The sequence below is a fragment of the Oryx dammah genome, unplaced genomic scaffold, assembly GCF_014754425.2.
Source record: "Oryx dammah isolate SB20612 unplaced genomic scaffold, SCBI_Odam_1.1 HiC_scaffold_10, whole genome shotgun sequence".
Classification (NCBI taxonomy): domain Eukaryota; kingdom Metazoa; phylum Chordata; class Mammalia; order Artiodactyla; family Bovidae; genus Oryx; species Oryx dammah.
This window is the reverse complement of record NW_024070194.1, coordinates 72,011,724-72,039,488: the sequence shown is the minus strand read 5'-3', so window position 1 is coordinate 72,039,488 and position 27,765 is coordinate 72,011,724. Positions and strand designations below refer to the sequence as shown.

Sequence of the window (27,765 nt, the reverse complement as noted above, 5' to 3'; positions counted from 1 at the left end):
ATTTCAGTTCAGTCGCTCAGTCATGTCCGACTCTGCGACCCCATGAATCCCAGCACACCAGGCCTCCCTGTTCATCACCATCTTCCGGAGTTCACTCAGACTCATGTCCATCGAGTCCATGATGCCATCCAGCCATCTCATCCTGGGTCGTCCCCTTCTCCTCCTGCCCCCAATCTCTCCCGGCATCAGAGTCTTTTCCAATGAGTCAACTCTTCGCATGAGGTGGCCAAAGTACTGGAGCTTCAGCTTCAGCATCATTCCTTCCAAAGAAATCCCAGGGTTGATCTCCTTCAGAATGGACTGGTTGGATCTCCTTGCAGTCCAAGGGACTCTCAAGAGTCTTCTCCAACACCACAGTTCAAAAGCATCAATTCTTTGGCACTCAGCCTTCTTCACAGTCCAACTCTCACATCCATACATGACCACTGGAAAAACCATAGCCTTGACCAGACCTTAGTCGGCAAAGTAATGTCTCTGCTTTTGGATATGCTATCTAGGTTGGTCATAACTTTCCTTCCAAGGAGTAAGCGTCTTTGAATTTCATGGCTGCAGTCACCATCTGCAGTGATTTTGGAGCTCAAAAAAATAAAGTCTGACACTGTTTCCACTGTTTCCCCGTCTATTTCCCATGAAGTGATGGGACCAGATGCCATGATCTTCGTTTTCTGAATATTGAGCTTTAAGCCAACTTTTTCGCTCTCCTCTTTCACTTTCATCAAGAGGCTTTTTAGTTCCTCTTCACCTTCTGCCATAAGGGTGGTGTCATCTGCATATCTCAGGTTATTGATATTTCTCCCAACAATCTTGATTCCAGCTTGTGTTTCTTCCAGTCCAGCGTTTCTCATGATGTACTCTGCATAGAAGTTAAATAAGGAGGGTGACAATATACAGCCTTGACGTACCCCTTTTCCTATTTGGAAACAGTCTGTTGTTCCATGTCCAGTTCTAACTGTTGCTTCCTGACCTGCATACAGGTTTCTCAAGAGGCATTAGGTGGTCTGGTATTCCCATCTCTCTCAGAATTTTCCACAATTATTGTGATCCACACAGTCAAAGGCTTTGGCATAGTCAATATTATTAGGAAAGATAAATTATGTGTAGATGTTGGAGAAATAACCTGGTAACTATTAGAGAAAAGTAACTGGATTTTTATCACACCAAAAAGTTTCAGATAGAGTATGGATCAAAAATTTTAAATACACAGGGTTAGAAAAGTACCAGAAGAAAACTGAAATTCCTATCTATACATTTTCTGTATGCTGACAAAGACCTTTTTTTTCCTAATTCTACTGTTTATTAACCTCAATATTTTTTAAATTAGATGGTAATTGCTTTACAATGTTGTGTTGGTTTCTGCCATACAACATCATAAATCAGTTGTAAGTATACATATATCCTACCCCAGAGACCTTTCTAAGAATGATTTCAAAGGCAACAATTCTGGAGTTTCCTGGGTTTCGCCTACCCTCTGCCAAAAAAAAAGAAGAAAAGAAATCTGAAAGTTGATTTAGCAACCCCCCAAATTTAAAAGGCTCTGTAGATGAAGCTGTCTGCAGGGAAGTTGGATGAGCAGACAGGACTTGTCTTTCTGGCACTGACAGGAATGTGGCACAGATTAAACTAATTTGTCATTTTCAATTTAATTTAGAATTTTGTGTGAGGATTGGTATCCTGTGACACTTTCAGCCTTTTCAGAAGTCAAGGGAATCTTGGGAATTTCCTGGCCGTCCAGTGGTTAAGACTCACTGCTCTGGGCCCAGGGTTTGATCTCTGGTGAGGGAACTAAAATCCTGCAAGCTACAACGATATATTGTGCAAATGGGGAATATAGCTAATATTTTATAGTCCCTTTGAATGCAGTAGTGGGTCACTGTGTTGTGCACCTGTATTACATAATAATATATAACATACATCATCTCTAAAGCAAACCTTGACGAAAACACCTCATGGGAATTAGACCAACAGGAAAAAAGAGAAATGAACAAACAAAAATGCTACAATTTATAGCTGTAAAGACTGTGAATTATAAATTATATTCCAATGTCAGAGACATTAAAATGTGAGAAAATGAGCATATTAGAATCATTGAAGTACAATGTTGTCTCTAATCCTCAAAACATATCTGTAAAGGAGGTGTGATATCCTTTGACTTCATTCATATGTTGTCCTTGTAAGATAGTAGTAATAGTAGTAAATATGATAATATAATCTAACAATTACTAGCTGTTATCTGTGCGAGGAATGGTTCTAAACGCTGTGCGTGGATCTCATTTAAGCATCGCAGCAGTGTCCTGTGAGATAACTACTACTCTCTCTCCATTTTGTTGGTGAGGAAATTGAGGTACAGAGAGGGTGAGCAACAGCTAATAAGTGACAAAGTCAAATTTAAACCCAAGTTGAGCTGAATCTCAAGGTCTCACGCATTCTATTCAAGTAGACTGTTCTTTCTTTACTGTGTAAGAGGAGTTAAACTAATATATGCTGCTCTTTCTCCAGAAGAAAATGAAATATTTGTTTCAGGGGGATAGGAGTACTATGCTATTGAGTGTTTTCAATCACACAGTTATTTGTTTTGAAACAGTAACACTACAGTTTCCTAAAAACTTGTCTTGCTTTCATAGGACTGCGCTCCACTTGGCCTGTGCCAATGGCCATTCAGCGGTGGTAGCTCTCCTCCTGGAGAGAAAATGCCTGCTTAACCTCTGTGACAGCGAAAACAAGACCCCGCTGATGAAGGTATGGGGCAGCGAACCATGTCCACAGGAGATGGATGTGATTTAACTACTGAGAGTAAAAATGAATTTATCTCATTGAAATATAGGGAACTGGTGAAGCTTGTGGACTATTTATTTTGAATTCCTAGAATTCACACTCTTGTTTCTTGGCACAACACTGACAGGCCGTAGAATGTCAAGAAGAGGAGTGTGCGACTCTTCTGCTGGAGCATGGTGCCGACCCCAATGTCATGGATATCAATGGCAACACCGCTCTCCACTATGCTGTCTTTTGCCAGAATGTATCACTCGTAGCAAAGCTGCTTTCCTATAATGCCAATATAGAAGCCAAGAACAAGGTATAGCTCAACTAACTTTATTGACAAAATATTTGCAAACCATTTTTCTAAACCAGAAGTGTTTTATTAATGACAGTATGTAAATACGTAGACTGAGTAGTGTCCAGCAGGCCCTGTTACCGTGAAAACAACTCCAAAGCCAAGTCAGGGGGTGTGTGGAAAATGTCAGAGCCCACAGAAAAGGCAAAGCTCTTTCTCTCAGCCACACTTCTACCCTAGAAGGAAGATTTTCCCACTAGAACGTGCTCAGGAGTGGGTGGTAGGCTCAAGTCCTACAAAAATTAAGGCCTGGCGGGAGTGAAGTGATGTGATGCGTGGCTGCTTCCAGGGGCTAGGGAATGGATGCAGCTGCTGGGGGAGGGATGGGGGCAGGAGGAAGGAGAACCAGTGCCCAGCAGGGGGAGCTGGGGGGTGCACGTGGGCCGGGGAGGCAGCAGGCCTGGAGCCCTGAGCCCTCCAGGACCCCGGTTCTAAGATCCGGTCACATAGGTCAGGTCATGTCTGACACCCAGCAAGGGTGTTCACTTGTGCTGGTGACCACTTGGTTCGCCAGGTACAAGTGGGTCTCCCACACTCAACCTTGGGGGACTGCTTGGCGGGGTTGCAGCTGAGTGTGGGCAGCTGATGATGGTGAAGCTGCCCCTCCTGCTCTTTCTCCTGCGGCTGCAGCCTCGCCAGGAGCTGCAGAGAGAGCTCCCCCACTCTCACAGGTGGGCTCAGTTTTCCTTGTTTGGAAGCTCCAGCGTTCTCTGAGTGAAAATATTTTGAAAGCACTTGATTGTCTAAGATGTCACTTTAAATCACGATATTGCTCAAGAAGCATCAGAGAGTAAAGCATTCATTTTTGTGTTGATGGCAGATATTTGTGATAACACTGCACTTGTTAAAGGTAAAACTTTTTTCCATGTATTTTTCCCTTACTGAAAAAAAATTGTTTTTTTCTAATTAGTCTAAAATAACATAGTAAAGCAAAATTTGCCTTGGAAATAGACTTTGTCTTAAAACTCAAACAAGCACTTGACAACATAATAGAAATCTTACTGCTGTTAACACATTCCAATTTTATGAAAAAATGATTTATATAAAAATGATTTCTCTCTCATTGCCCAAGGCTTCTGAGGCTAAAAGGAAAGGCAAAGGAGCAAGCAGGTGAAAAATGCAGATCAAGTTGGAATTTTGGCAGTTGGGGTATACCAAGAAAGAGGGTTTTTTAAAAATATTTATTTGGCTGTGCTAGGTCTTAGTTTCAGCATGCAGGATCTAGTTCCCTGACCAGGGATCGAACCCAGACCCCCTACACTGTGAGCACTGAGACTCAGCCACTGGACCACCATAGAAGTCCCAAGGTTTTTGGTTGTTTTTTTTCCCCCCTTCCCGTTTATATATTTCAGTAAGGTGCTTTTCAGTTTCAGGGATAATAGTTGTTATTTTGAGAAAGCAATTGAGTGAATTGGAGACTTGCCTAGATACCAATTTTAGGAAGACTTTGCAGAAATCAGATCAGCAGTGAACAGGTGGTGATTAAGTTGAAAAGAAAAGAGAAGAACAAATATTTAACAGAAATATTATCCTATTCTGGCAGAAACAGCCAGTTAGATAAGAGTCTGGACTCTGCTCTCAATCTAGAAGGTCTTGATGGAAAGTAAGGGGTTTATAAACAATGAGATCAGGTTGCCTTTTGTGTTTATTAGTCCCTGTTCTACCATTATTTACCCAGGAAAATTTAATTCTGTTTTGATGACTCTTACCTCTTTTTTTTCTTCAAATCCTCAAGTAAGAGAAGGAATTGGCCATGTGGGTGAGAGATGAGACTGGAATGTTTGCTGTGCTAATTCTCAGGTAGATTGTGCTGGTGAAAATTACAATCACTTGGGAAAATTTATTAAAAAATTTACAACCCTAGGCTGTTCCCTGAAGATTTTGATGAAATAAATCAAGAAAAGCCTGGACATGTGTATTTATTTTTTTTTTTTTTTTTTTTTTTTACTCTTAAGGCATTTATTTATTAAAACGTTCTCTGCCAAGATTTCACATTAACTTAAAATTCAAATCAGTCTTTACATTTCTCTACTGAGGTCTCCACCTTCTCCAGCTATCAGTGCTACCAGCATCCACAAAGTGAGCCCCATGGTCAGCCTCTTTGTTCCCTGGGTGAACCAACTAGATGTTAATACTGCTCTGCTACAAGGTAAACGCTCCTAACTCAAACTTATTGGAAAAGGAGTGAAACTTCTGCAAAGTGCACTTTTAGAAGAGGTACTTTTGCTTATGAAAAGAAACCAGTGAGTCCTCTAAGAATAATAAAAGGGAGTATTTTACAGTTAAGCACATGATTTGGAGTGAAGAATTCAGATGTTGCTCGGCTGGTCCAGGCTATTAATACTCTTCCTGTTCCTCCTGTGGGCCCCCTTCATCAGGTATCACGAAGCCTTCGTCTGTGGCGTAGAGAATGTCCACGATCCTCTGCAGTACAGGGTTGTTCTCCCCCTCGTTCTCCTGGCAAATCAACTCAATGTTCCTCAGCTTTCCAAAATAGAAGTCTCTCTCCTTCTCCAAGTCTTCCACAGTAAGCTTCAATACATTGACCTGCTGCATCAATTCAGCTGCTTCGTCATCTCCATTCCCTACACCAGGATTCTTCCGCACCACACCCGGGCCAGCCTTAGGGGTTGCAGTAGTTCTGTGTGTTGCAATGGGCCTCTGTGGAGCTGCACTGCTAGAGCTGAGAGGTTTCTTCGGTTTGTTCAGAGCGGGAGCAACAAGGGAGGGGGCCACTGCAGTTTCTTGACCTTGTCTGGCAGCTACAGGGTCATACTCTTTTCCATCATAGTTTGCATCAAAAAACTTCTTGAACCACTGAACGAATTCAAAATTGTCCTGAAACTTTCCTTTTACTAATTTGTCCACAGGAATTATTTTGTCAACACCCATTCTCTTAAAACCTGCTTGTAGTATTTTGAAGTTCTGGATGTATTCATGTTCTAACTTAGCTTGGAATTTCACTTTCTTCAAGGCAATGGAGCCAGGGAACAACATGTCCATAAACTGACAATAGGCAGCCCCTGAGCACAACTGTTCGATCTTTGTCAGATTCAACTGCAGAGACTCATTGATCCAGGCCAGCATGTCATGTCGACTGAGGTTATCGCTGGTGACCGACGTTGAGTACACGTTCACTGCCATCTTCGGCTCTCGGTTGGACCGCGTCCGCTGCCCGTACCCGGCTCCGGTTCCGTCTTCGTCTCGTTCAAACCCTGGACATGTGTATTTAGAAATATTTCCTTGAGATTCTGATATTATCCTTGGTAAAGAACTATGGAGTGATTAAGGATAATTTCTAAGTGCACCTACCTCAAAAATAAGTAGTCTATAGAAGAGCTGGAGTTTGATCAATGCTAGTTAGCTACTTCTATTAGCTCCCTCCTCTGCAGCAATATTAGTCAGACTTTTTCCTCTGCCTCTGTGATTGATAAGTTAAAAGGAATATTTTTGGCAATATCTATTGGCTTGAATAATATAACTCCTTTTTCTTCCAACCACTAATTATTCAGTGACACTCCAAGAGTCTTTAGAAATTTGCCCCATGGCGAAGTCACTTCATCGGTAGAGTCTGACCCTTTAAGAATTTTACACCTTCTATTATCAACCAGGTCATTAGGTCAACAGATGTTTGTTACCAACAGTGTTTTCCTGACTGCAGTAAGTAACTCATGAGCTTTCTTTTGGTGTCAGCAGGACAGACTCTTGCAGTGTGTCTGTTAGATTTGCTGAGCCCTGGCATAAGCAAGATGACAGCTTTAAACTTCAAAACCCATGAAGTTAGTACAGATGGGGATTCTTTTAATAATTTAGTTTCAGCAGTCTTAGGAACTCATTATCCATTTGGTTAATAATCTGGGAGAATTCTAGAAATAGACTGTCATTTTAATAAGCAGTGGAAACATTCTTAAAGTGGGAATTTTGAGTCTTGTGTTTTAAATTTATTTTAATAAAATTATGAGTCAACAGCAATTTTTATTACATATTGAGACCCACTTCTTGTGAAACACATGATACTAAAGAAAGGAAAGCTTTCACATACAAATATTCGCTTTATACCCACCTGTTTGGAAACAGCAAAATGTGAAACCACAAGTGGGCTACAGACCAGATGTGGTCTTTGGGTATGTTTAGCTTATCTACCTCCACAAACTGAGTCAACATCTAAATTTTAGCAAACTCATGCAGAAGTCTGCACTTCAGACTTCTCAGAGAACTAAATCTGGTCCCCCTTGAGCCCATTCTACTGTTTGGTCTGCATGTGGAGGCCTCCCCTTCTGTATGGGACGTGTGTTCGCAGGTTTGCCAGCCTCACCTGGCTTTTTCACTTACTCAGGTCACCAGCTTTCCCTCCATAAGCATCTGAGTTTCCAATTCTTGTTTTATAGTTTATTTTGATAACTATTTCAAGATTTTAAATACAGTCTAATTAATCTATAATTGATTTCATATTTTAAAAGAATCTCTTAAGGATGGGATTGAATTTTTCAAACTAGAATTTTTAAGTTGGTTGTGGCGATTTCACACTGAATGAGTCTCCCAAACACACAGGATTATGAGAGAGAGCGCAGGGAGAGTTCACAGAAGAGCAACTCCCCAAGAAAACGCTGAGTGCATATTTATTGGTAACTTACCTTGTAATCTTTAACTAAGAGCAATTAAGCAAGACAGAGACCAGAACACTGGGATTAAGGAAACTTCCTCCTAGAGGTCTGGAGGTAATCACTTGAGAGTCAAGAAAGGTCTTTGAAGATAAGCGGTGTTGTTCTGTGTCAAAATAGCATCTAGCTAATGCAGACCTGTCAGTTTAACTTAAGGGCAGGGGAAGGAACAAGCAAAGAAGAATGAGTAAGATTAAATTTCAGGAGACTTTGCTGAGAAAGCTGAAAAACATGGTGCCCACAGTTGGTTTTTTGGAAGAAAAAAAAAACCACAAAACAATTTTTCTATTTGCATGTTCATGTAGAAGATAATATTCCCATTGGAATGTCTGTAACTTTATGAGGTTACTCTTGGTCATCCTTGGATAGGTTATGCATGCTACAGATAATATTATATATTCCTGCCTCAGCATTGTTCCTAAAATATGCAGATGATTTAGTAGCTAATTGATTCTCTCTGGAGGAGTGTTGAGACTAGTAAATAGAGCAAGTAAATACTACAATATTCCTGATAAATACTACAATAGAAGCAAATATCCTTGGAACCAGTAAATGCTGAAAGTGAATTTTAGAGAATGACTCTGTGGTTCATCTTTGGAAGAGGTAGAGGAGGAGCATTTTATTATTTATCTTTTTGAAAGACGTATTTGGCTGCACTGGGTCTAGTTGTGGCACGTGGGATCTTTAGTTTTGGCACGTGGAATCTTGTTCCCTGACCAGGGATGGAACCTGGACTCCCTGCCTTGGGAACTCAAGTCTTAGCCCCTGGACCCCCAGGGAAGGCCAGGGGGAGGAGCATCTTGAAAAGATAGAAGGCACGCGGTGGGGGGGGATGAGGAGAAGGGGCTCCCTTTTATTTACTTTCTGAATTATATGTTTAAGTTCAGAGAATCTATTGCATGATTTTCAGTTCAGTTTAGAAATTGGTTAACTGTGTACATTAGAAATGGTTTTCCCTGTTTTACAGGATGACCTCACACCACTCTTATTTGGCATAAAGGAAGGAAAACAGCAAATAGTGGAATTTTTAGTAAGGAAAGAAGCAAACATACATGCGGTTGATAAGATGAAAAGGTACATTTGTTCTTTTTCTTTTTAAAAACCTTAGTGCTATTCTCGGGTGCTAACATCAAGATTAAATTAATAAGAGGTTTCATTTGTGACCAACACTTCATCAGTTAGGTAGAAAATCAATTATTCTGACTGGGAATCATGAAAAACTATACAGCAGGAATGTATTGCAGGATTCATGTTCCTTTATAATATTGAGTGATGTCATATGCAACCTATTTTTTTTCTGGTTGATCTTGTAGTAGCTGAGGGATTTCATACTAGTTTCATTAGCTTTATAAAATATGGGTTCTGCTTTTTAGTTTACCTTATGACAATATTGAATTTCTTAATTATTTTATAACGATTGTTTAACCTCTACTTCTTATATATTTTTCCTTAAAATATGCATACTAAACATAAAGGACTTGATTTTGTCTTTTGGATGACTTTTTGCTTTCAATTACTTTCTTTGAAAAATACTGATATTATTAGATTGCAGAAGAGTCCTTCACAGTTTAGTGACTAAACAGCAACAAAGAATTGATTAGTAATCACTCTCACCAGATACTGTGGGCTCATCAGTTTTTATCCTTTTTCATTTCTAGTACATTTTGATGTTTTCATTTTAAATGAAGGTAGAAGGAAGAATGATAGGTTTAATTGGATAAACAGTTCCTTTAACAAAGATAAGTCAGAGGTGGATGATACAGACGAAAATGATGGGCTTTAGATTCAGACTGGGTTCAACTCCTAGCTTTCCTACCTATTAGGGTTATGACCTTGGGCACAATACTTATCATCAGCAAATAAGTTTGCTGATACAAAAAGGCAAATAGTAATGCATCCTTCAAAGGTGGCTGTGTGTATATATACTACTTCATTTAGTGAAGAGCACATGCTTGTCAATATCATTCAGTGCCACCGTGACTACTTTTATTTCCATTATTGTTAATATTTTTGTGTTAAGCCTGCAAATAGCCTTTGCTTAACCCAACCTCTAGCTGACTTTGAAGCATAACATATCAGACTAAGGAGGAAATGGGAGATTCGTCCCTTATATACTCACCTGCCTCAGATAAGTGACCTCAGCATAGTTTCTTGTCCATCAAGGACTTTGTTATTATTTTTTTTAAAGCATTTATTTATTTGATTGCGTGGGGTCTTAGTTGTGGGAACTCTCAGTTGCAGCATGTGGGATGAAGTTCCCTGTCCAGGGATGGAACTTGGGCCCCCTGCATTGGGAGCCTGGAGTCACAGCCCCTGGTCCATTAGGGGAGTCCTCATCAGAGACTTTTGAAATAGTAAGTGCTGTTACGTGCCATCCCAGTGGGACAGGAGGCTTCTTTTCCATCCCTTTGTTTTAGCCTTGGATGTAATTTACAAGGATGTACACTTGAACATGTAAATGGTCAGTTCGTCATGGAAGGGCAAGAAGTTAACTTGGTAAAACATATCAAATGAGCTGTTTCTGTAAGTTAACTCAGCTTCCTGAGGGTGACGTCATCTCTCTGTTCTTTTAGAACCGCCCTCATACTTGCTATCAATTATGAATCTCTGAATATAGTCAGTCTTCTCCTTCAGCGAGGTGCTGACGTCTTTTCTCAAGATGTCTTTGGACGGACTGCAGAAGAATATGCTGCTGTTAGAGGTTTTAATATGTAAGTGTTCACATTAAAATGCCAGTTATCACTAAACTGCAGCCAAAAAGAATTTTAACTGTTACTTGTTACATGACCAGTGAGAGTTGTCTGTTTGGTGCAGGCAGCTTCTATCCTGTGGGGGCACCTTTCCTGAGGTCATAGGTTCCCTGAGATCCTTCCCAGAGTAGTGGGTGTCAACTTGCCTGAGATTCCATAGTTACAGTTGGCCCCCTCTTGGGATCTGTTTCCTGTAATAATGAAAATCTTCCAAAGGATTTATCTGTCTCAACCGTAAATGTTTTCTGAGTCTGCCCCATTCAGCAGAAATCCTTAAATCTCAAGTAAATTAGTTCAGAGAGGAATTTAGAGAGGTAAGCCCTGCCTAGGACTTGCCAGTATCCATTGTAAGAGTAGGGTTACATCTTCCAAGTGACTCAGAGATGAACATGGAGATTAAGCATCATTGTCAGAAAGATCTGCTGGTTGAGAGTTTGAGCAGGTAGAGAATGGAGAGTAGTGGTCCAGGCCAGGTCTTGATTGTGATTAGTTTTCTGCGCTTGGTGTCATTAGCTGCAATAATGGGGGATAATTATGTTATCTAATGTAGTGAATTCATATTTTATAAATAAATTTAGGTACAAATTATATAAGAGCTGAGATTCCCTAAATTACAAACCACAAAGAGCAGCTAATCACCATAATTAATAACAGTTTCTTGCAACCCTTGAATGCTAAACATATAAGAAAACAGACATTGGCTTTATTTGGGATTTCAAAGTAGTTCCAGCAATAAAGTTCAAGAACAAATTATTCCATTCTTTGACTGTTTCTGCAAGCATTTTGGGGATATATTATCTCATTAAATCCTCTTAATCCCCTTGTGAAATAAGGCAGTAAGATCCCAGTTGTGTAGAGGAAGACTTTGAACTCAAGAGAAGCAACTTCTCTAGAAACAAAGAGCAGTTGGTTACAGAGCTAGGATTTGCGAGTTTGAAAGAGTTTTCGTATGCCAAGCTAAATCTAGTTAATCTACTGAGCTATATTGCCCTCAGTTCATGACTACTTCATCTTCCTTTTCTTTCTCCTTTAAATACACGCTAAGTAAAACTTTGTAGAACTTAGAAACTTGCAATGTATGGGACAATTGTAGTTTTGATATTATCGTTGACATTGTCTGTCTGAAATAATCTAATAATTTAACATATTTGGTAGTTGTTTTTCATATTAGTATTAAAATATTATTTATCACATTTTTAACATGTAGCGTTTGTGAACTGATCTCTGCATATAAAGAAAAGAGGCCTACAACTCCTCCCGAAAAGAGCAACTCAGGTACGTCATCTGATAATAATGAATTACTGTTGGTGATTCTACCATAGATAAAGTAGCAGTGAGGAAGTTTCAGTAATGAAAGAACTATGATAAAATTAGTGTAAACTGCATGTGTATTTCATTTTAAAATTAATTTCTTAATAGTATAGTATTCAGAATTGTTGAAGTTAATTGTAGGTAATTTAACATCAGAGACAGTATTGCCTGAAAAGAATTCCATGTATTTAATCACAGCCCCTAAAATCCTGTATTAGATTTTTGTGTAAATTAGAAAAAATATGTTAGTATGATATATATTTTGTCTATAATCATATTATAGCAAATTGGACTTCTTACGAAAGTGGAACTTTAATTTTTACAAATAGTTTGCATTTAGTGAATGAATAATTATTAGTTACTGTGTAGTGATTAGTTTCATTTAAAAAGTTACCATCATTTAAACTGGGAACCTCAACAATCCCTTCCTGGTAGGATAAGAAATGATAAACAATAAGAACTGCAATGCTGAGCCAGTGTGCAGTGTACCAGGAAGAGATTACTTTTGAAAGATACCTTCCAATAGTACAGATCAGAAAGCAATGCCTAGTTGAGAAGCATCAGCTATTTTGCCTATTGTACCAACAAGGTCTCTATTAACAACTTTATTCCTCACAGATCCAAAAAGACTGAGATAGGTTGACTTCATTAGAACCAGATGTTTTCTTCTGTGTGTTGGATAATTGTCATGATAGTATAGTTTTGTAAGAACAACATGTTCTGTTGCCATTATTTAAAAGACTATCATAACAGATTTTCAAATAGATCAACTTGGGACTCTGCAGATTCTAATAAAAGACCCAAAACACTTCACATTAGCAAAAACACCACTATGTCCCCTTGATGTGGCATCTAGCCCATTGTACAAGCTGTCTGAGAACACCTTTAAACTGAGTAGACCTCTGTCTAATCAAAAGGGGCTTCCCAGGTGTCTCAGTAGTAAAGAATCCACCTGCCAATGCCTGAGATACTGGTTTGATCCCTGGATCGGGAAGATCCCCTGGAGCCTACTCCAGTATTCTTGCCTGGGAAATCCCATGGACAGAAGAGCCTGGTGAGCTATACAGTCCATCGGGTCACAAAGAGTTGGACGCGACTCAGTGACTGAACAACAACAACATCCGTCAAAGAACTTCTGTAGGTTGGTTTTATACATTAGAGAAGATACAGAGATGACATAGAGTCTTGGTCTTCGATATGTTCAGAACAGAATAGAATTGTCCCTGGTTACTTTCTATAGTTTTCTAAACAGACTTTTCAAAGAAATCATTCTTATTTGTTCATTTGTTCACTAAAGAGATAACTATCAAGTATCTTTTATGTACCAAGCATTGTTCTGATTGCACAGGATGCAAACATTTAAAAATCACTGTCCCTGCCCTCCAGGCTCGAGCTTGGAGGACTCCTATCCCCATGGAGTCACTCCACGTGAGTCATCCCTCCAGCAGCAGATCATGACGACACATGTAAAATGTTGTCCAACAGCACCAGAGTCCGTAGCTCCTTCCATCCTTCCCTCCCTCCCCTTATTCATCAGCTTAGGATCTGATGACAAATGCCTTCCAAGCTGAAAAAGCATGATTTCTATCAACATTTGTCATATAATGGGGAGGATTGATGTAATGATATCCTTCAGTAGAATAGAGCACTGTTTGGACCATCCTGCTCTAGGTGGTCCAGATACCCTTGAACAAGGGAAGGAAATAGTCTCAAGAGAGTATACTTTTCAAATTTATTAGTATGTATACATATATATATTTAAAACATTAAAAAGTTCAGCTTATGTGTACCCTACTGCCTGCTCACCACTACAAGTCTAGTCCTCATCCTCTCCACCCAGTTGACCCCTTTTACCCATTTACCCTCCCCCACCTCCCTTTCAAAAGATTATCCTTTATAAATCTGGAATCACTACATCTTTCATACTTCTCTTACATTTGGAAAGAGGGCCAGGAAGACTTTCTTTCCTCTGTTTTACCGCGCTCTGAAGTTCAGCGCCTGTAGACCAAGCTTCCCTGTGATAGGGTGTTTTCATCCTGAACTGAAGAGCCAGAGAAGTTGTGTTATGTCCCAGCAAGACACCTGTAGGCTCTGTTCACTGCTTCAGGCAGTGGAAGTCCAGAAATACTGTGCTGTTTAAATGTGCTATTGTCGGTTTATAAACTGATTCTATTAATGGTGTAATACCGTTTTCTATCAGTCTCCTAGAGTTTGGTAAGAATTATGGTCATTGTAAACAGCAGTTCTTTCTTCTTTCTTTTTGTTCTACGTTTGATGACTCTACAGGAGAGCAATGGTTCTTAGGCACTAATGGCCCATGAGTATAGTACAATCACTCTTCCCTCTAATGTGGTCCCCAGGTGTGGTCCCAAAGGAATACTTTAAAACAAAACATCAGTCTTGAGGTTTTAATAGTCTGTATTTTTCTTTTGTTGATTTAAAATGTGTCTTACTTTTTTCTTTAATAGTGGATAAGAGTTCTGAAGAAGACTCTTTAAGCAGGTAGGATTTGATGGATTTTTAAAAATTGTATGTGTTACTAAGAGAACACACAGAGAAGAGAAGCTGTTTGTTGAGTGTTCTACTCTGGGTTAGAGACTGCATTATGTGCTTAACATTCGTGACCTCAGAGAGTCATCAGAACAGCTTTGTAAAGTAACTGTGTCCTACTTTTACTTAATTAGGCAACTGTGGTTTGGGGAGGTTAATGAATTGACCCATGATTCCATGGTTACAATGAGTTGACCTGTGATTTGACAGCTGGCCTGCCTGGCTCCAACATCCACTCTCGTGTCCCTCAGCAGAGACTGAGAAGTACCTGTGTAGCATATAAGTGAAACATATAACTTATTTCTTTGACTTGTGTCCATTTTAAGTTTTAGACATTGCGGGGAACTCCTGTATTCCCTTTACAGTAAAGGGGGGGTGGGAAATGGGGCCTTCTCCATAAATTATTTCCCTGCTGAAGGACCAAGACTGCCATTTTTGATGGACACAGATTAGTCTATGAACCAGGGACAGACAATGGGAAGGAACAGCATATCCTTCTACTTTAAGTCGTCAGGTTTATTCCACTTTGGGCAAACAAAAGTTATGTTAAATCCATCAGTTAGATTTTCAGTTCAGCTATTAGGATTTGGTGAAAACATATTATTTTCAGGCTCTGCCAATATGTTGGCTGTCAGTCTTTGTTATGGAAACTAAGAATGAGTCTCACCTAGATCTGTCCTAGGCTGGGAGAGATGGAAGCAGAAATAGGTAACGAAAATCTTTTTTGGAGACTTCTCTGGGGGTGCAGTGGTTAAGATGGCTAATAAGACTTCTCCTTCCAATGCAGGTGGTGTGGGTTCAATCTCTGGTCAGAGGAGCTAAGATGCCACATGTCTTGGGGTCAAAAAGCCAAAATATAAAACAGGAGCAACATGACAACAAATTCAATAAAGACTTTAAAAATGGTCCACATCAAAATATCTTATAAAAAATGTTTTAAACCAGAGGCCAAATTTTAATTATGTCAAGAAACTTCATTTACTACTTAGATAGCCAAACTTTCACTTGCTTCTTTTTTTTTTTTTTTCATTTAGAGAAATGAACTCACTCATTTTTGTTGTGTTTATGCTCTAAAGGTTTTCCAGCAAACCTGGTGTTGATTCACAGTTTGCATCAGATGATGAAGTCTTAGATTTTGAAACCAAGGTAAAGTGCACTCATAGTACTTACTCTTAAATTCAGCAATGGTGTCCCTCTCACTGTTTTATGTTTGCAATGGAAAGTTCTTCAGAGCAAACTATTTTAGAAAAATATGACTAGTTGATTTTTTTTTTTTAACTTGGTAAATACTGAAGGTGGGGTGAAGAAAACAATGGGCTGGAAAATATACAGTGACAGGAAAATTGTATTGGGAAAAGCTTTCCCACAATGAAGGAAACATGAATTTTGGTCAAAGATAAAGAGTCTTACTGTGAATTTTAAACCATAAGGACATGACTTTTGCAACACTCATAATGATATCTTTAGTGGATATAATTACTTATTTTAATAATCATGGAATCTTCCCGGAGCCTTTCAGTTCCAAAACTATACAGCATATATCATCTAGATCCCCCCTGCAACCCGCCACCCTCAGACACTTTATTTTGGTTTCTTAGAGTTGTTAGGAGGGACTTTTTTTTTTTTCCTTTCTCTGTTTCTGTCTTGGCTCTGTATTAAGACTAAAATAAAAGTTGAAATTATGGAGATTTAGAAATTAAAATTCTGTTTCTCCAAAATCCATATTATAAAGGGATTTCACTGTGTTTTCTCAAGCATTCCATTAAGAGTATATTCACAACTCTTCATAAGAATACATGTTTGCCTAAAATAATAACCAGCTATAGAAGCGGCTTCCCTTGTGGCTCAGACAGTAAAGAATCTGCCTACAATGCGGGAGACCCAGGTTCGATCCCTGGGTTGGGAAGATCCCCTGGAGAAGGAAACAGCTACCCACTCCAGTATTCTGGCATGGAGAATTCCATGGACCGTATAGTCCATGGGGTTGCAAAGAGTCGGACATGACTGAGCAACTTTCACTTCATAGAAGCAGAGACTTTTAATAACTGTAAGATAAAACTTACAACTTGAGATTTTTTTTTTCTATTGTAGTTTTAAAAAAACCTACTCCAAGTCCTTGTGTCACATTCTAAAACTTCAGATTTCAGACATTTTGTATTATTGTGATTTAAGTATTCACCTTATAGCCCCGTATCAGGGTAAGCTAGTGGAGTTCAGGAAACATTGTGCATCTCCTGGAGCATGTAGCGTAGGTCTCGAGTGTAAGAATCATGTTAATAGTTTTTGAATGTGAATAAATGAAGAGACAAAAGGTATCCTATATACTATTACAGGTAATATAGTTCAGTTGAGTTATGTTGAGGAAGGAGGTCTTGCATAACAAGGAAATAAATAAAAAATACATGAAAAGTAAAAGGTTACAGTATTTTTTTCAGTGTCCACCAATTGTGAGATGAGAATTTTAGGTTAAAATATTTGACCTTTTTAGCCCCATCTGTGTTCCATTAAATGTTTCTTTTCAAGCCATACATTCTCCTCAGAATTTTGATTACCAGTTCTTTTTCCCAGTGAATAGTTAGGAATATTTCTTAATCAATTTTTCTCTCTCTCAAGTAATACTTTACAACATTCAGGTAGTGATAGATGACCATGTGTGGCTAATCAAATGACATTTTTTATAGTGACAAAATTCAACTCTAATATGGTAGTATTTATAAACAAAAAGTTTTAGAGTAATACAGATCGCTATACTAGGGACATATTATGAACAAAAGCCTCTGTCTTAAATATATGTTTTATACACAATGTAAGGTTGATATTTTCATAAAATTTGAAGAACAATATAGATGTGTAATCTATATATTAATAAAAGCATAAAACAGAGGCTTTGTTCATAGTATATCCTTAATACTGATATATTACTGATCTATTGTATATGAATTTTAAATATATGTGTTTTTCCACAAACCTTATTATACTTATTTTTTTTCCTTACATTTGTACTTGACTAGGAAGGTCTCTCTCTTTGCTTTCTTTTCCTTCCCCACCTTTTTTTTTTTTTTTTTTTTTACTGTTAACCTAATTTTCCTTGCAGAATACTTTTCTTCAGTGTCTGTTCTTTCAGTCCATCTCTTTCTGCCTCTATTGTGAACATGTTTGATTATGGCTTTCTGTTTAGTGTGTTTGTGGCTTTCATTCACGATCATTTCCCTACAGGTTTACTCTTGTTTTTTTTCCCCTTTTTCTTCGAAGGAGCCGAATTGAAACAATCATTTGTCTTTAGTTGTTTAACAAACAGAATAGAGGTAGCTTATCCTCTTCGCACTTGTAACCTATCTAAATAAGGTTCTACTAAAATCTAAACTTTCATATTTCCCTTCCCAGTGATAATTCATGCATATAGAAATCATGCAAGCAAATTTCAAAATATAGCAATTAATTTAAATGTCTTAGTTTTTCAATAGTACTCTAAACTGCCAGGGATAAATATTTTTTCTAGAACATTTTGGTAGAGAAATAATCTAGTGAGCGTCATAGTATTTGTACAGCAGTCAATTAGGGGTAAGGAGAGGAACATCTGGGGTTTCTGATGTCGTCTGTGATAATGCTTACACCATGAGAAGGTTAGTCAGTGGCAGAACTGGGATTTGAATCCACATCTGAATGACTCCAGAGCCTGTGTTCTTTGTGTTAGATCATATAGTAATGGGGGAGGTTATAATTCTTTTATTCAAGTTGATACTTGTTGTTCATCAAGCTCTTATTTTCTTCTCCAGCCTGCCCCAAAACCAAACTTAATAAAGCTAATGGAGGCTTTTCAGCAATCCAAGAGAAAAGGTCAGTTATTTGAAGACTGTCCTCCTGGTGTTATTCACTGATTTGAAATGACACAGGTTCTCATGTACTCTCCCCTGTTTTCACTGTATTAGAAGCAGGATGTGGCATTGTGAGACAAGAGAGTACCACCTTCTCTGAGAACAATAATTCTGATAGTGAAATTGAAGATGTGGTTGAAACCTTTCCCAAACCATCACCTGGAGTCCAGGGCTTCTCTCCTCCTGCCTTCCCAAGGCCTGATTCTCTTCCAAAACCACTCAAGACTCTAGCAGGCCTTGGTCTTGCAAAGGTAAGTTGTTTTATTTTTAATGCTTTTTCCCCATGTACTTTTTTACACACCATTCCCTTGATCTTTATGATGACAAAAAGGATGCCACTGCAGAAATGGAAGACTTCAAAGTCACAATACAAAATGATGTGATAATAAGAGCAATATATGTGCATGATTCAGATTTATAAATGTTGGCATACTAAGTATGCCATTACGAAAGAAAAACATTACAAAGCAATTAGGAAGAACAGCTAGATGAATATGAAGATGGAGAGGGTGATGAAGGGGAAGAATTCATTTAAGAAGGATAAGATGAATACGAGACGAGACAGAGGAGGTGGTCCTAAGATGGCAGAGGAATAGGACGGGGAGACCACTTTCTCCCCCACAAATTCATCAAAAGAACATTTGAACGCTGAGTAAATTCCACAAAACAATTTCTGAATGCCAGCAGAGGACATCAGGCACCCAGAAAAGCAGCGCATTGTCTTCTAAAGGAGGTAGGAAAAAATATAAAAGATAAAAAAGAGAGACAAAAGAGGTAAGAATGGAGCTCTGTCCCGGGAAGGGAGTCTTAAAACAGCGAGAAGTTTCCAAACACCAGGAAACACTCTCACTGCCGAGTTTGTGGTGAGCCTTGGAACCACAGAGGGCAACATAACTGGGAGAAAAAATAAATAAATAATTAAAATCCACAGATGATGTGCCCAACGGTAACTCCCGCAGTGGAGAAGCACCGCAGATGCCTGCATCCGCCACTAGCAAGCGGGGGCTGAGCAGGGAGGTACGGGCTGCATTGCTTAGAGTAAGGACCGGGCCTGAATGCCCCAAGGGCAATCTGAGGGAACTAACTTGGGCTAGCAAAGTAGCAGACAGTGCTTGGAGACTGGGCTAGCAGACTGTGGGATAGCTACCACATGAAAAGCCCTAACCTAAGATGCCACCAGGCCCGCTCACAGAACAAACCACTGAGCAGAGCTAGCTGGCTGCAGGCCGGCCCATCACCCCTTTCCAGTGACAGGCAGGCAAGGGCAGCCAGAGCCAGAAGGGGGCAATCACAGCCCCAGAGAGGCATTATTTACCAAACTGCAAGCAGGCTCTGTTGCTAACCAAGACTTCTTGGGATTCTGGACAGTCAACATCCACCTGAGAAGGTGCACCGGTTGTACACCCAGAAAACTGAGCGTCAGGGACGGGGGAGGTGATAAGTCACAGCGACCGTGCTCGCCAAACACTTGGTCACCTGAGCTGCTTGGACCTAGAAAGGGCACAAAACGCAGGCCCAATGGAGTTCGCACCTCTGAGGACTACCTGAGTGCCTGAACCTGAAGGGCTTAGACCTGGTAAGTGCATGCAGCTCAGGGCCAGCCTCTGATGGTTCCTGGCAGAGCAACCTAGAGCCTGAGCAGTGTGGGCAGGGAGGGCACACATGCAGTGAGTGGGAGGCAGGCCCAGTGTGGCTGAGACACTGCAAGCACACGCCAGTGTTATTTGTTTGCAGTGTCCCTCCCTCCCCACAGCGCGACTGAACAAGTGAGCCTAAAAAAAGTGTCCACCACCGCCCCCCTTGTGTCAGGGCGGAAATCAGATACTGAAGAGACCAGCAAACAGAAGAAGCTAAAACAGAGGGAACAGCCTTGGAAGTGACAGGTGCAATAGATTAAAACCCTGTAGTTAGTACCGACTACATAGGAAGGGGCCTATAGATCTTGAGAAGTATAAGCTGGATCAAGGAACTATCCGAAAATGAACTGACCCCACACTGCCCACAACAACACCAGAGAAAGTCTTAGATATATTTTTACTATCATTCTTTAATTTTTAAAAAAATTTAAAAAATTTTTTTTAAATTTTAAGTCCTCTATTACTCCTTTAATTTTCATTTTTATAACCTACTATTACTTTGCAAAAAAAAAAAAAGAGAGAGAGAAAGACCCTATTTTTAAAGCAAACTTCATGTATATATATTTTATAATTTTTGTGACTTTGTTTTTTTTCTTTAATATTGAATTTTTGAAAATCCAACCTCTACTCTAGATTTTTAATCTTTGCTTTTTGGTATATGTTATAAATTTTGTACCTTTAAGAACCCAGTCTTCAATACCCACTTTTACTTGGGAGCAAGATTACTGGCTTGACTGCTCTCTCCCACTTTGGACTCTCCTTTTTCTCCACCAGGTTGCCTCTATCTCCTCCATCCCCCTTCTCTTCTCTACCCAACTCTGTGAATCTCTTTGTGTGCGGCAGATGGTGGAGAACACTTAGGGAACTGATTACTGGCTGGATCTGTCTCTCTCCTTTTGATTCCCCCCTTTATCCTCCTGGCCACCTCTGTCTCCTTCCTCCCTCTTCTCTTCTCTGTGTAACACTGTGAACATCTCTGAGCGGTCCAGACTGTGGAGCGCACATAAGGAAGTGATTACTGGCTAGCTTGCTCTCGCCTCTTTTGATTCCACCTCAACTCATCCTGGTCACCTCTATCTCCCTCCTCCCTCTACTCCATGTAACTCTGTGAACCTCTTTGGATGTCCCTCACTGTGGAGAAACTTTTCATCTTTCACCTAGATGTTTTATCAATGGTGCTGTATAGATGGAGAAGTCTTGAGACTACTGTAAAAATAAGACTGAAAACCAGAAGCAGGAGGCTTAAGTCCAAACCCTGAGAACATCAGAGAACTCCTGACTCCAGGGAACATTAATCAACAGGCGCTCACCAAATGCCTCCATACCTACAGTGAAACCAAACACCACCCAAGGGCCAACAAGTTCCAGAGCAAGACATATCATGCAAATTCTCCAGCAACACAGGAACACAGCCCTGAGCTTCAATACACAGGCTGCTCAAAGTCACTCCAAACCCAATGACATCTCATACTCATACTGGACACTTCATTGCACTCCAGAGAGAAGAAATCCAGCTCCACCCACCAGAACACCAACACAAGCTTCCCTAACCAGGAAACCATGATAAGCCACCCATACAACCCAGCCACAGTGAGGAAACTCCACAATAAAGAGAACTCCACAAACTGCCAGAATAGAGAAAGGCCACCCCCAAACGCAGCAATATAAACAAGATGAAGAGACAGAGGAATACCCAGCAGGTAAAGGAACAGGATAAATGCCCACCAAACCAAACAAAAGAGGAAGAGATAGGGAATCTACCTGATAAAAAATTCCAAATAATGATAGTGAAAATGATCCAAAATCTTGAAAACAAAATGGAATCACAGATAAACAGCCTGGAGACAAGGATTGAAAGATGCAAGAAAGGTTTAACAAAGACCTAGAAGAAATAAAAAAGAGTCAATATATAATGAATAATGCAATAAATTATATCAAAAACACTCTGGAGGGAACAAATAGTAGAATAATGGAGTCAGAAGATAGGATTAGTGAGGTAGAAGATAGAATGGTAGAAATAAATGAATCAGAGAGGAAAAAAGAAAAGTGAATTAAAAGAAATGAGGACAATCTCAGAGACCTCTGGGACAATGTTAAACGCCCCAACATTCGAATCATAGGAGTCCCAGAAGAAGAAGACAAAAAGAAAGACCATGAGAAAATACTTGAAGAGATAATAGTTGAAAACTTCCCTAAAATGAGGAAGGAAATAATCACCCAAGTCCAAACCCAGAGAGTCCAAAACAGTATAAACCCAAGGCCAAACACCCCAAGACACATATTAATCAAATTAACACAAACAACAAATATTAAAAGCAGCAAAGGAAAAACAACAAATAACACACAAGGGGATTCCTATAAGGATAACAGCTGATCTTTCAATAGAAACTCTTCAGGCCAGGAGGGAATGGCAGGACATACTCAAAGTGATGAAACAATAACCTACAGCCCAGATTATTGTACCCAGCAAGGATCTCATTCAAATATGAAGGAGAAATCAAAAGCTCTACAGACAAGCAAAAGCTGAGAGAATTCAGCACCACCAAACCAGCTCTCCAACAAATGTTAAAGGATCTTCTCTAGACAGGAAACACAAAAAGGGAGTATAAACTCGAACCCAAAACAATAAAGTAAATGGCAACGGGATCAAACTTATCAATAATTACCTTAAACGTAAATCGGTTGAATGCCCCAACCAAAAGACAAAAACTGGCTGAATGGATACAAAAACAAGATCCCTATATATGTTGTCTACAAGAGACCACCTCAAAACAAGGGACACATACAGACTGAAAGTGAAGGGCTGGAAAAAGATATTCCACACAAATAGAGACCAAAAGAAAGCAGGAGTAGCAATACTCATATCAGATAAAATAGACTTTAAAACAAAGGCTGAGAAAAGAGACAAAGAAGGACACTACATAATGATCAAAGGATCAATCCAAGAAGATATAACAATTATAAATATATAAGCATGCAACATAGGAGCACCGCAATATGTAAGACAAATGCTAACAAGTATGAAAGGGGAAATTAACAATAACACAATAATAGTGGGAGACTTTAATACCCCACTCACACCTATGGATAGATCAGCTAAATAGAAAATTAACAAGGAAACACAAATTTTAAATGATACAATAGACCAGTTAGACCTAATTGATATCTATAGGACATTTCACCCCCAAACAAGGAATTTCACCTTTTCTCAAGCACACATGGAACCTTCTCCAGGATAGATCACATCCTGGGCCATAAGTCTAGCCTTGGTAAATTCAAAAAAATTGAAATCATTCCAAGCATCTTTTCTGACCACAATGCAGTAAGATTAGATCTCAATTACAGGAGAAAAACTATTAAAAATTCCAACATATGGAGGCTGAACAACACGCTTCTGAATAACCAACAAATCACAGAAGAAATCAAAATATGCATAGAAATGAATGAAAATGAAAACACAACAACCCAAAACCTATGGGACACTGTAAAAGCAGTGCTAAGGGGAAGGTTCATAGCAAAATAGGCATACCTCAAGAAACAAGAAAAAAGTCAAATAAATAACCTAACTCTACACCTCAAGCAACTAAAAAAGGAAGAAATGAAAAACCCCAGGGTTAGTAGAAGGAAAGAAATCTTAAAAATTAGGGCAGAAATAAATGCAAAAGAAACAAAAGAGACCATAGCAAAAATCAACAAAGCCAAAAGCTGGTTCTTTGAAAGGATAAATAAAACTGACAAACCATTAGCCAGACTCATCAAGAAACAAAGGGAGAAAAATCAAATCAATAAAATTAGAAATGAAAATGGAGAGATCACAACAGACAACACAGAAATACAAAGGATCATAAGAGACTACTATCAGCAATTATATGCCAATAAAATGGACAACATGGAAGAAATGGACAAATTCTTAGAAAAGTACAACTTTCCAAAACTGAACCAGGAAGAAATAGAAAATCTTAACAGACCCATCACAAGCATGGAAATTGAAACTGTAATCAGAAATCTTCCAGCAAACAAAAGCCCAGGTTCAGACGGCTTCACAGCTGAATTCTCCCAAAAACTTAGAGACGAGCTAACACCTATCCTACTCAAACCCTTCCAGAAAATTGCAGAGGAAGGTAAACTTCCAGACTCATTCTATGAGGCCACCATCACCCTAATACCAAAACCTGATAAACATGCCACAAAAAAAGAAAACTACAGGCTAATATCGCTAATGAACATAGATGCAAAAATCCTTAACAAAATTCTAGCAATCAGAATCCAACAACACATTAAAAAGATCATACATCATGACCAAATGGGCTTTATCCCAGGGATGCAAGGAGTCTTCAATATCCTCAAATCAATCAATGTAATACACCACATTAACAAATTGAAAGTGGTCAACCACTTGTAAAAGAATGAAACTAGAACACTTTCTAACACCATGCATAAAAATAAACTCAAAATGGATTAAAGATCTAAACGTAAGACCAGAAACTATAAAACTCCTAGAGGAGAACATATGCAAAACACTCTCCGACATAAATCACAGCAGGATCCTCTATGACCCACCTCCCAGAATATTGGAAATAAAAGCAAAAATAAACAAATGGGACCTAATTAAAATTAAAAGCTTCTGCACAACAAAGGAAACTATAAGCAAAGTGAAAAGACAGTCTTCAGAATGGGAGAAAATAATAGCAAATGAAGCAACTGACAAAGAATTAATCTCAAAAATATACAAGCAACTTATGCAGCTCAATTCCAGAAAAATAAATGACCCAATCAAAAAATGGGCCAAAGATCTAAACAGACATTTCTCCAAAGAAGACATACAGATGGCTAACAAACACATGAAAAGATGCTCAACATCACTCATTATCAGAGAAATGCAAATCAAAACCACAATGAGGTACCATTTCACGCCAGTCAGAATGGCTGCTACCCAAAAGTCTACAAGCAATAAATGCTGGAGAGGGTGTGGAGAAAAGGGAACCCTTATATACTGTTGGTGGGAATGCAAACTAGTACAGCCACTATGGAGAACAGTATGGAGATTCCTTAAAAAACTGGAAATAGAACTGCCACATGACCCAGCAATCCCACTGCTGGACATACACACTGAGGAAATCAGAATTGAAAGAGACACGCCCCCAATGTTCATCACAGCACTGTTTATAATAGCCAGGACTTGGAAGCAACCTAGATGTCCATCAGCAGATGAATGGATAAGAAAGCTGTGGTACATATACACAATGGAGTATTCCTCAGCCATTAAAAAGAATACATTTAAATCAGTTCTAACGTGGTGGATAAAACTGGAGCCTATTATACAGAGTGAAGTAAGCCAGAAAGAAAAACACCAATACAGTATACTGACGCATATATATGGAATTTAGAAAGATGGTAACGATAACCCTGTACGCGAGACAGCAAAAGAGACACAGATATATAGAACAGTCTTTTGCACTCTGTGGGAGGGGGCAAGAGTGGGATGATTTGGGAGAATGGCATTGAAACATGTATAATATCATATGTGAAACGAATCGTCAGTCCAGGTTCAGTGCATGATACAGGATGCTCAGGGCTGGTGCACTGTGATGACCCAGAGGGATGGTATGGGGAGGGAGGTGGGAGGGGGGTTCAGGATGGGAAACACGTGTGCACCGCGGTGGATTCATGTTGATGTATGGCAAAACCAATACAATATTGTAATTAGCCTCCAATTAAAATAAATAAAATTTTTTAAAAAGATGAATATGAGACGGAATGAAGGTCAAGATGAAACAGATTATTTTACAAACACAACAGAAATAGTGGGGGTAAGTCAGATGAGGTACTCTGTATTATAAATATGAGATAAATTATTTCAAATTCAACTTAGGAGAAAGTGAGGTTGTGAAAACTCAATACTTATACTCTTCTGAATGACATATAGCTGATTTTTATGAAGAACTGAAAGAAAATTTGATACTTAGCTTTTTTGGTGGTTGTTTTTGAGGTTGGTGGTTGTTTTTGTTTTTTTCTTTAATTCAAGTGTAGTCATTTACAATACTGTGTTAGTTTCAGGTGTATAGCAATGTGACTTGGTTCCACTTGTATACGTATATATCTATATTGAATATAGTTCCCTCTGGAAGTTCATTTCAATTTGAAGTGATTTCTCTTTTTTAAAAAATTCTCAGTTTGAAATTAATCAAGTGATGTCTTCTATTTAATCTAGCAAAACTTTCATTCATAGGCAATTCTAGATGAGCTCTGTTTTAGGCCTTCAGTTCAGTTCAGTTCAGTTGCTCAGTCGTGTCGGACTCTTTGCGACCCCATGAATCGCAGCACACCAGGCGTCTCTGTCCATCACCAACTCCCGGAGTTCACTCAGACTCACGTCCATCGAGTCAGATGGCCATCAAGATGGCCATCCAGCCATCTCATCCTCTGTCGTCCCCTTCTCCTCCTGCCCCCAATCCCTCCTAGCATCAGAGTCTTTTCCAATGAATCAACTTGATATATTATGAGTTAAGAATTTGTGGCCTTCTGTTTCTTGTGGTTACTAAGTTACTGTTTGATACATACTTAATGTACTTAACTAATTTATCTTACTGTTTGGTATAATCTTGCTGGAGGTTTTGGATCTTTTTGAAAATAAAGAGGAAATAAATAAGCATTTTATCTTATCTTTTACTAAAATTATAATTTATAATTATATAAATGAGATTCCTAAGCTCTCTTCATGACATGAAAAAATTTTAAGCTGCAACAGTCTTAAAGAAAAAAAATGTAAAACTCTGCCCCCCACCTCCCCAGAGAGATTCTGATTTATCTTTTCCTAATATCTGCAAGTAATGGGCAATTACACACATTAAATGAATGAAATCACAATTCATGATTTTTTTCTTATGTAGACTACTTGTTATAAAATCATAAGGAAAGAAGAATTACCAACAGAGTTTATAAAATTATCTCAGAAAGATAATTTTTTACTTTTTAAAATATCTCTAGTAATATGTATATTCCATTTTAAGAATTTTATTAAAGAATAAAATTTTAAGAAGTATTTTAAGTTAAGAAGTTATTTTTAAGTTAAGTTTTATTTTTAAGAAGCTTTATTATCTTTAGTATTTATGGGTGTTAAATTAGCATGTCAGTTCTTTGTTATACATGTTAAACTAAAATGCAAATTCTCCCATATCTAAAACTCAGTCATTGTGGTTACTTGATTTTTTCAGCTCATTTGTTCTTTCCTGATGTGAATATTGAATCCTGCTTGAAAACCATAGATGTATTTGAAAACTTTTAAATTTCCAACTTGGATAATCATAGTTTTACTACTTTTTTTATATCTAGATTGTTCCTTCAATCTTTATCTGCCGTTGAAGAGGGCATAGATAGAAAATTAGAGCCATTAGTGTGCTGTTTACAGGGAAAAAAGAAGAAAACGATGAAATTTTCAAATGGGGTTTTTAGAAAATGTATTTATTTTTCAATTGAAGGATAATCGCTTTACAGAATTTTGTCGTTTTCTGTCAAACATCAAGAATCAGCCATAGGTACACCCATGTCCCCTCCCTCCCAAACCCTCTTCCCATCTCCCTCCCCATCCTGACCTTCTAGATTGTCACAGAGTCCCTTTCTGAGTTCCCTGAGTCATACAACAAATTCCCATTGGCTATCTATTTTACATATGGAATTGTAAGTTTCCATGTTACTCTTTCCATCCATCTCACCCTCTCCCCACTTCCCCTCCCCACATGTCCATAAGTCTGTTCTCTATATCTGTTTCTCCCTTCCTGCCCTGCAAATAAATTCATCAGTACCATTGTAGATTCAGAATCTTTGTAGATTCCATGTATATGTGAATAGTATATGATATTTATACTTCTC

At 38.8% G+C, this 27,765-nt stretch overlaps 2 protein-coding genes across 2 annotated transcripts in view; one reads left to right on the top strand and one right to left on the bottom strand.

Annotated features, from left to right (window-relative positions):
• Nucleotides 1-1,328: 1,328 nt before the first annotated feature.
• Nucleotides 1,329-27,765, top strand: part of LOC120868620 (ankyrin repeat domain-containing protein 26-like) — a 73,735-nt gene continuing 47,298 nt past the window's right edge. The window contains exons 1-8 of the mRNA XM_040247331.1: nucleotides 1,329-2,736; nucleotides 2,900-3,073; nucleotides 8,741-8,847; nucleotides 11,731-11,798; nucleotides 14,303-14,336; nucleotides 15,461-15,530; nucleotides 18,161-18,221; nucleotides 18,314-18,510. Of these exons, the coding sequence (XP_040103265.1) occupies nucleotides 2,479-2,736; nucleotides 2,900-3,073; nucleotides 8,741-8,847; nucleotides 11,731-11,798; nucleotides 14,303-14,336; nucleotides 15,461-15,530; nucleotides 18,161-18,221; nucleotides 18,314-18,510 (969 nt within the window). The 5' untranslated portion in view covers nucleotides 1,329-2,478. The remainder of the gene's footprint in view (nucleotides 2,737-2,899; nucleotides 3,074-8,740; nucleotides 8,848-11,730; nucleotides 11,799-14,302; nucleotides 14,337-15,460; nucleotides 15,531-18,160; nucleotides 18,222-18,313; nucleotides 18,511-27,765) is intronic.
• On the bottom strand, nucleotides 5,058-6,323 carry LOC120869150 (microtubule-associated protein RP/EB family member 1). Its single transcript, XM_040248267.1, has one exon. The coding sequence runs from the start codon at nucleotides 6,254-6,256 to the stop codon at nucleotides 5,450-5,452; it is 807 nt and encodes a 268-aa protein (XP_040104201.1). The 5' UTR covers nucleotides 6,257-6,323; the 3' UTR covers nucleotides 5,058-5,449.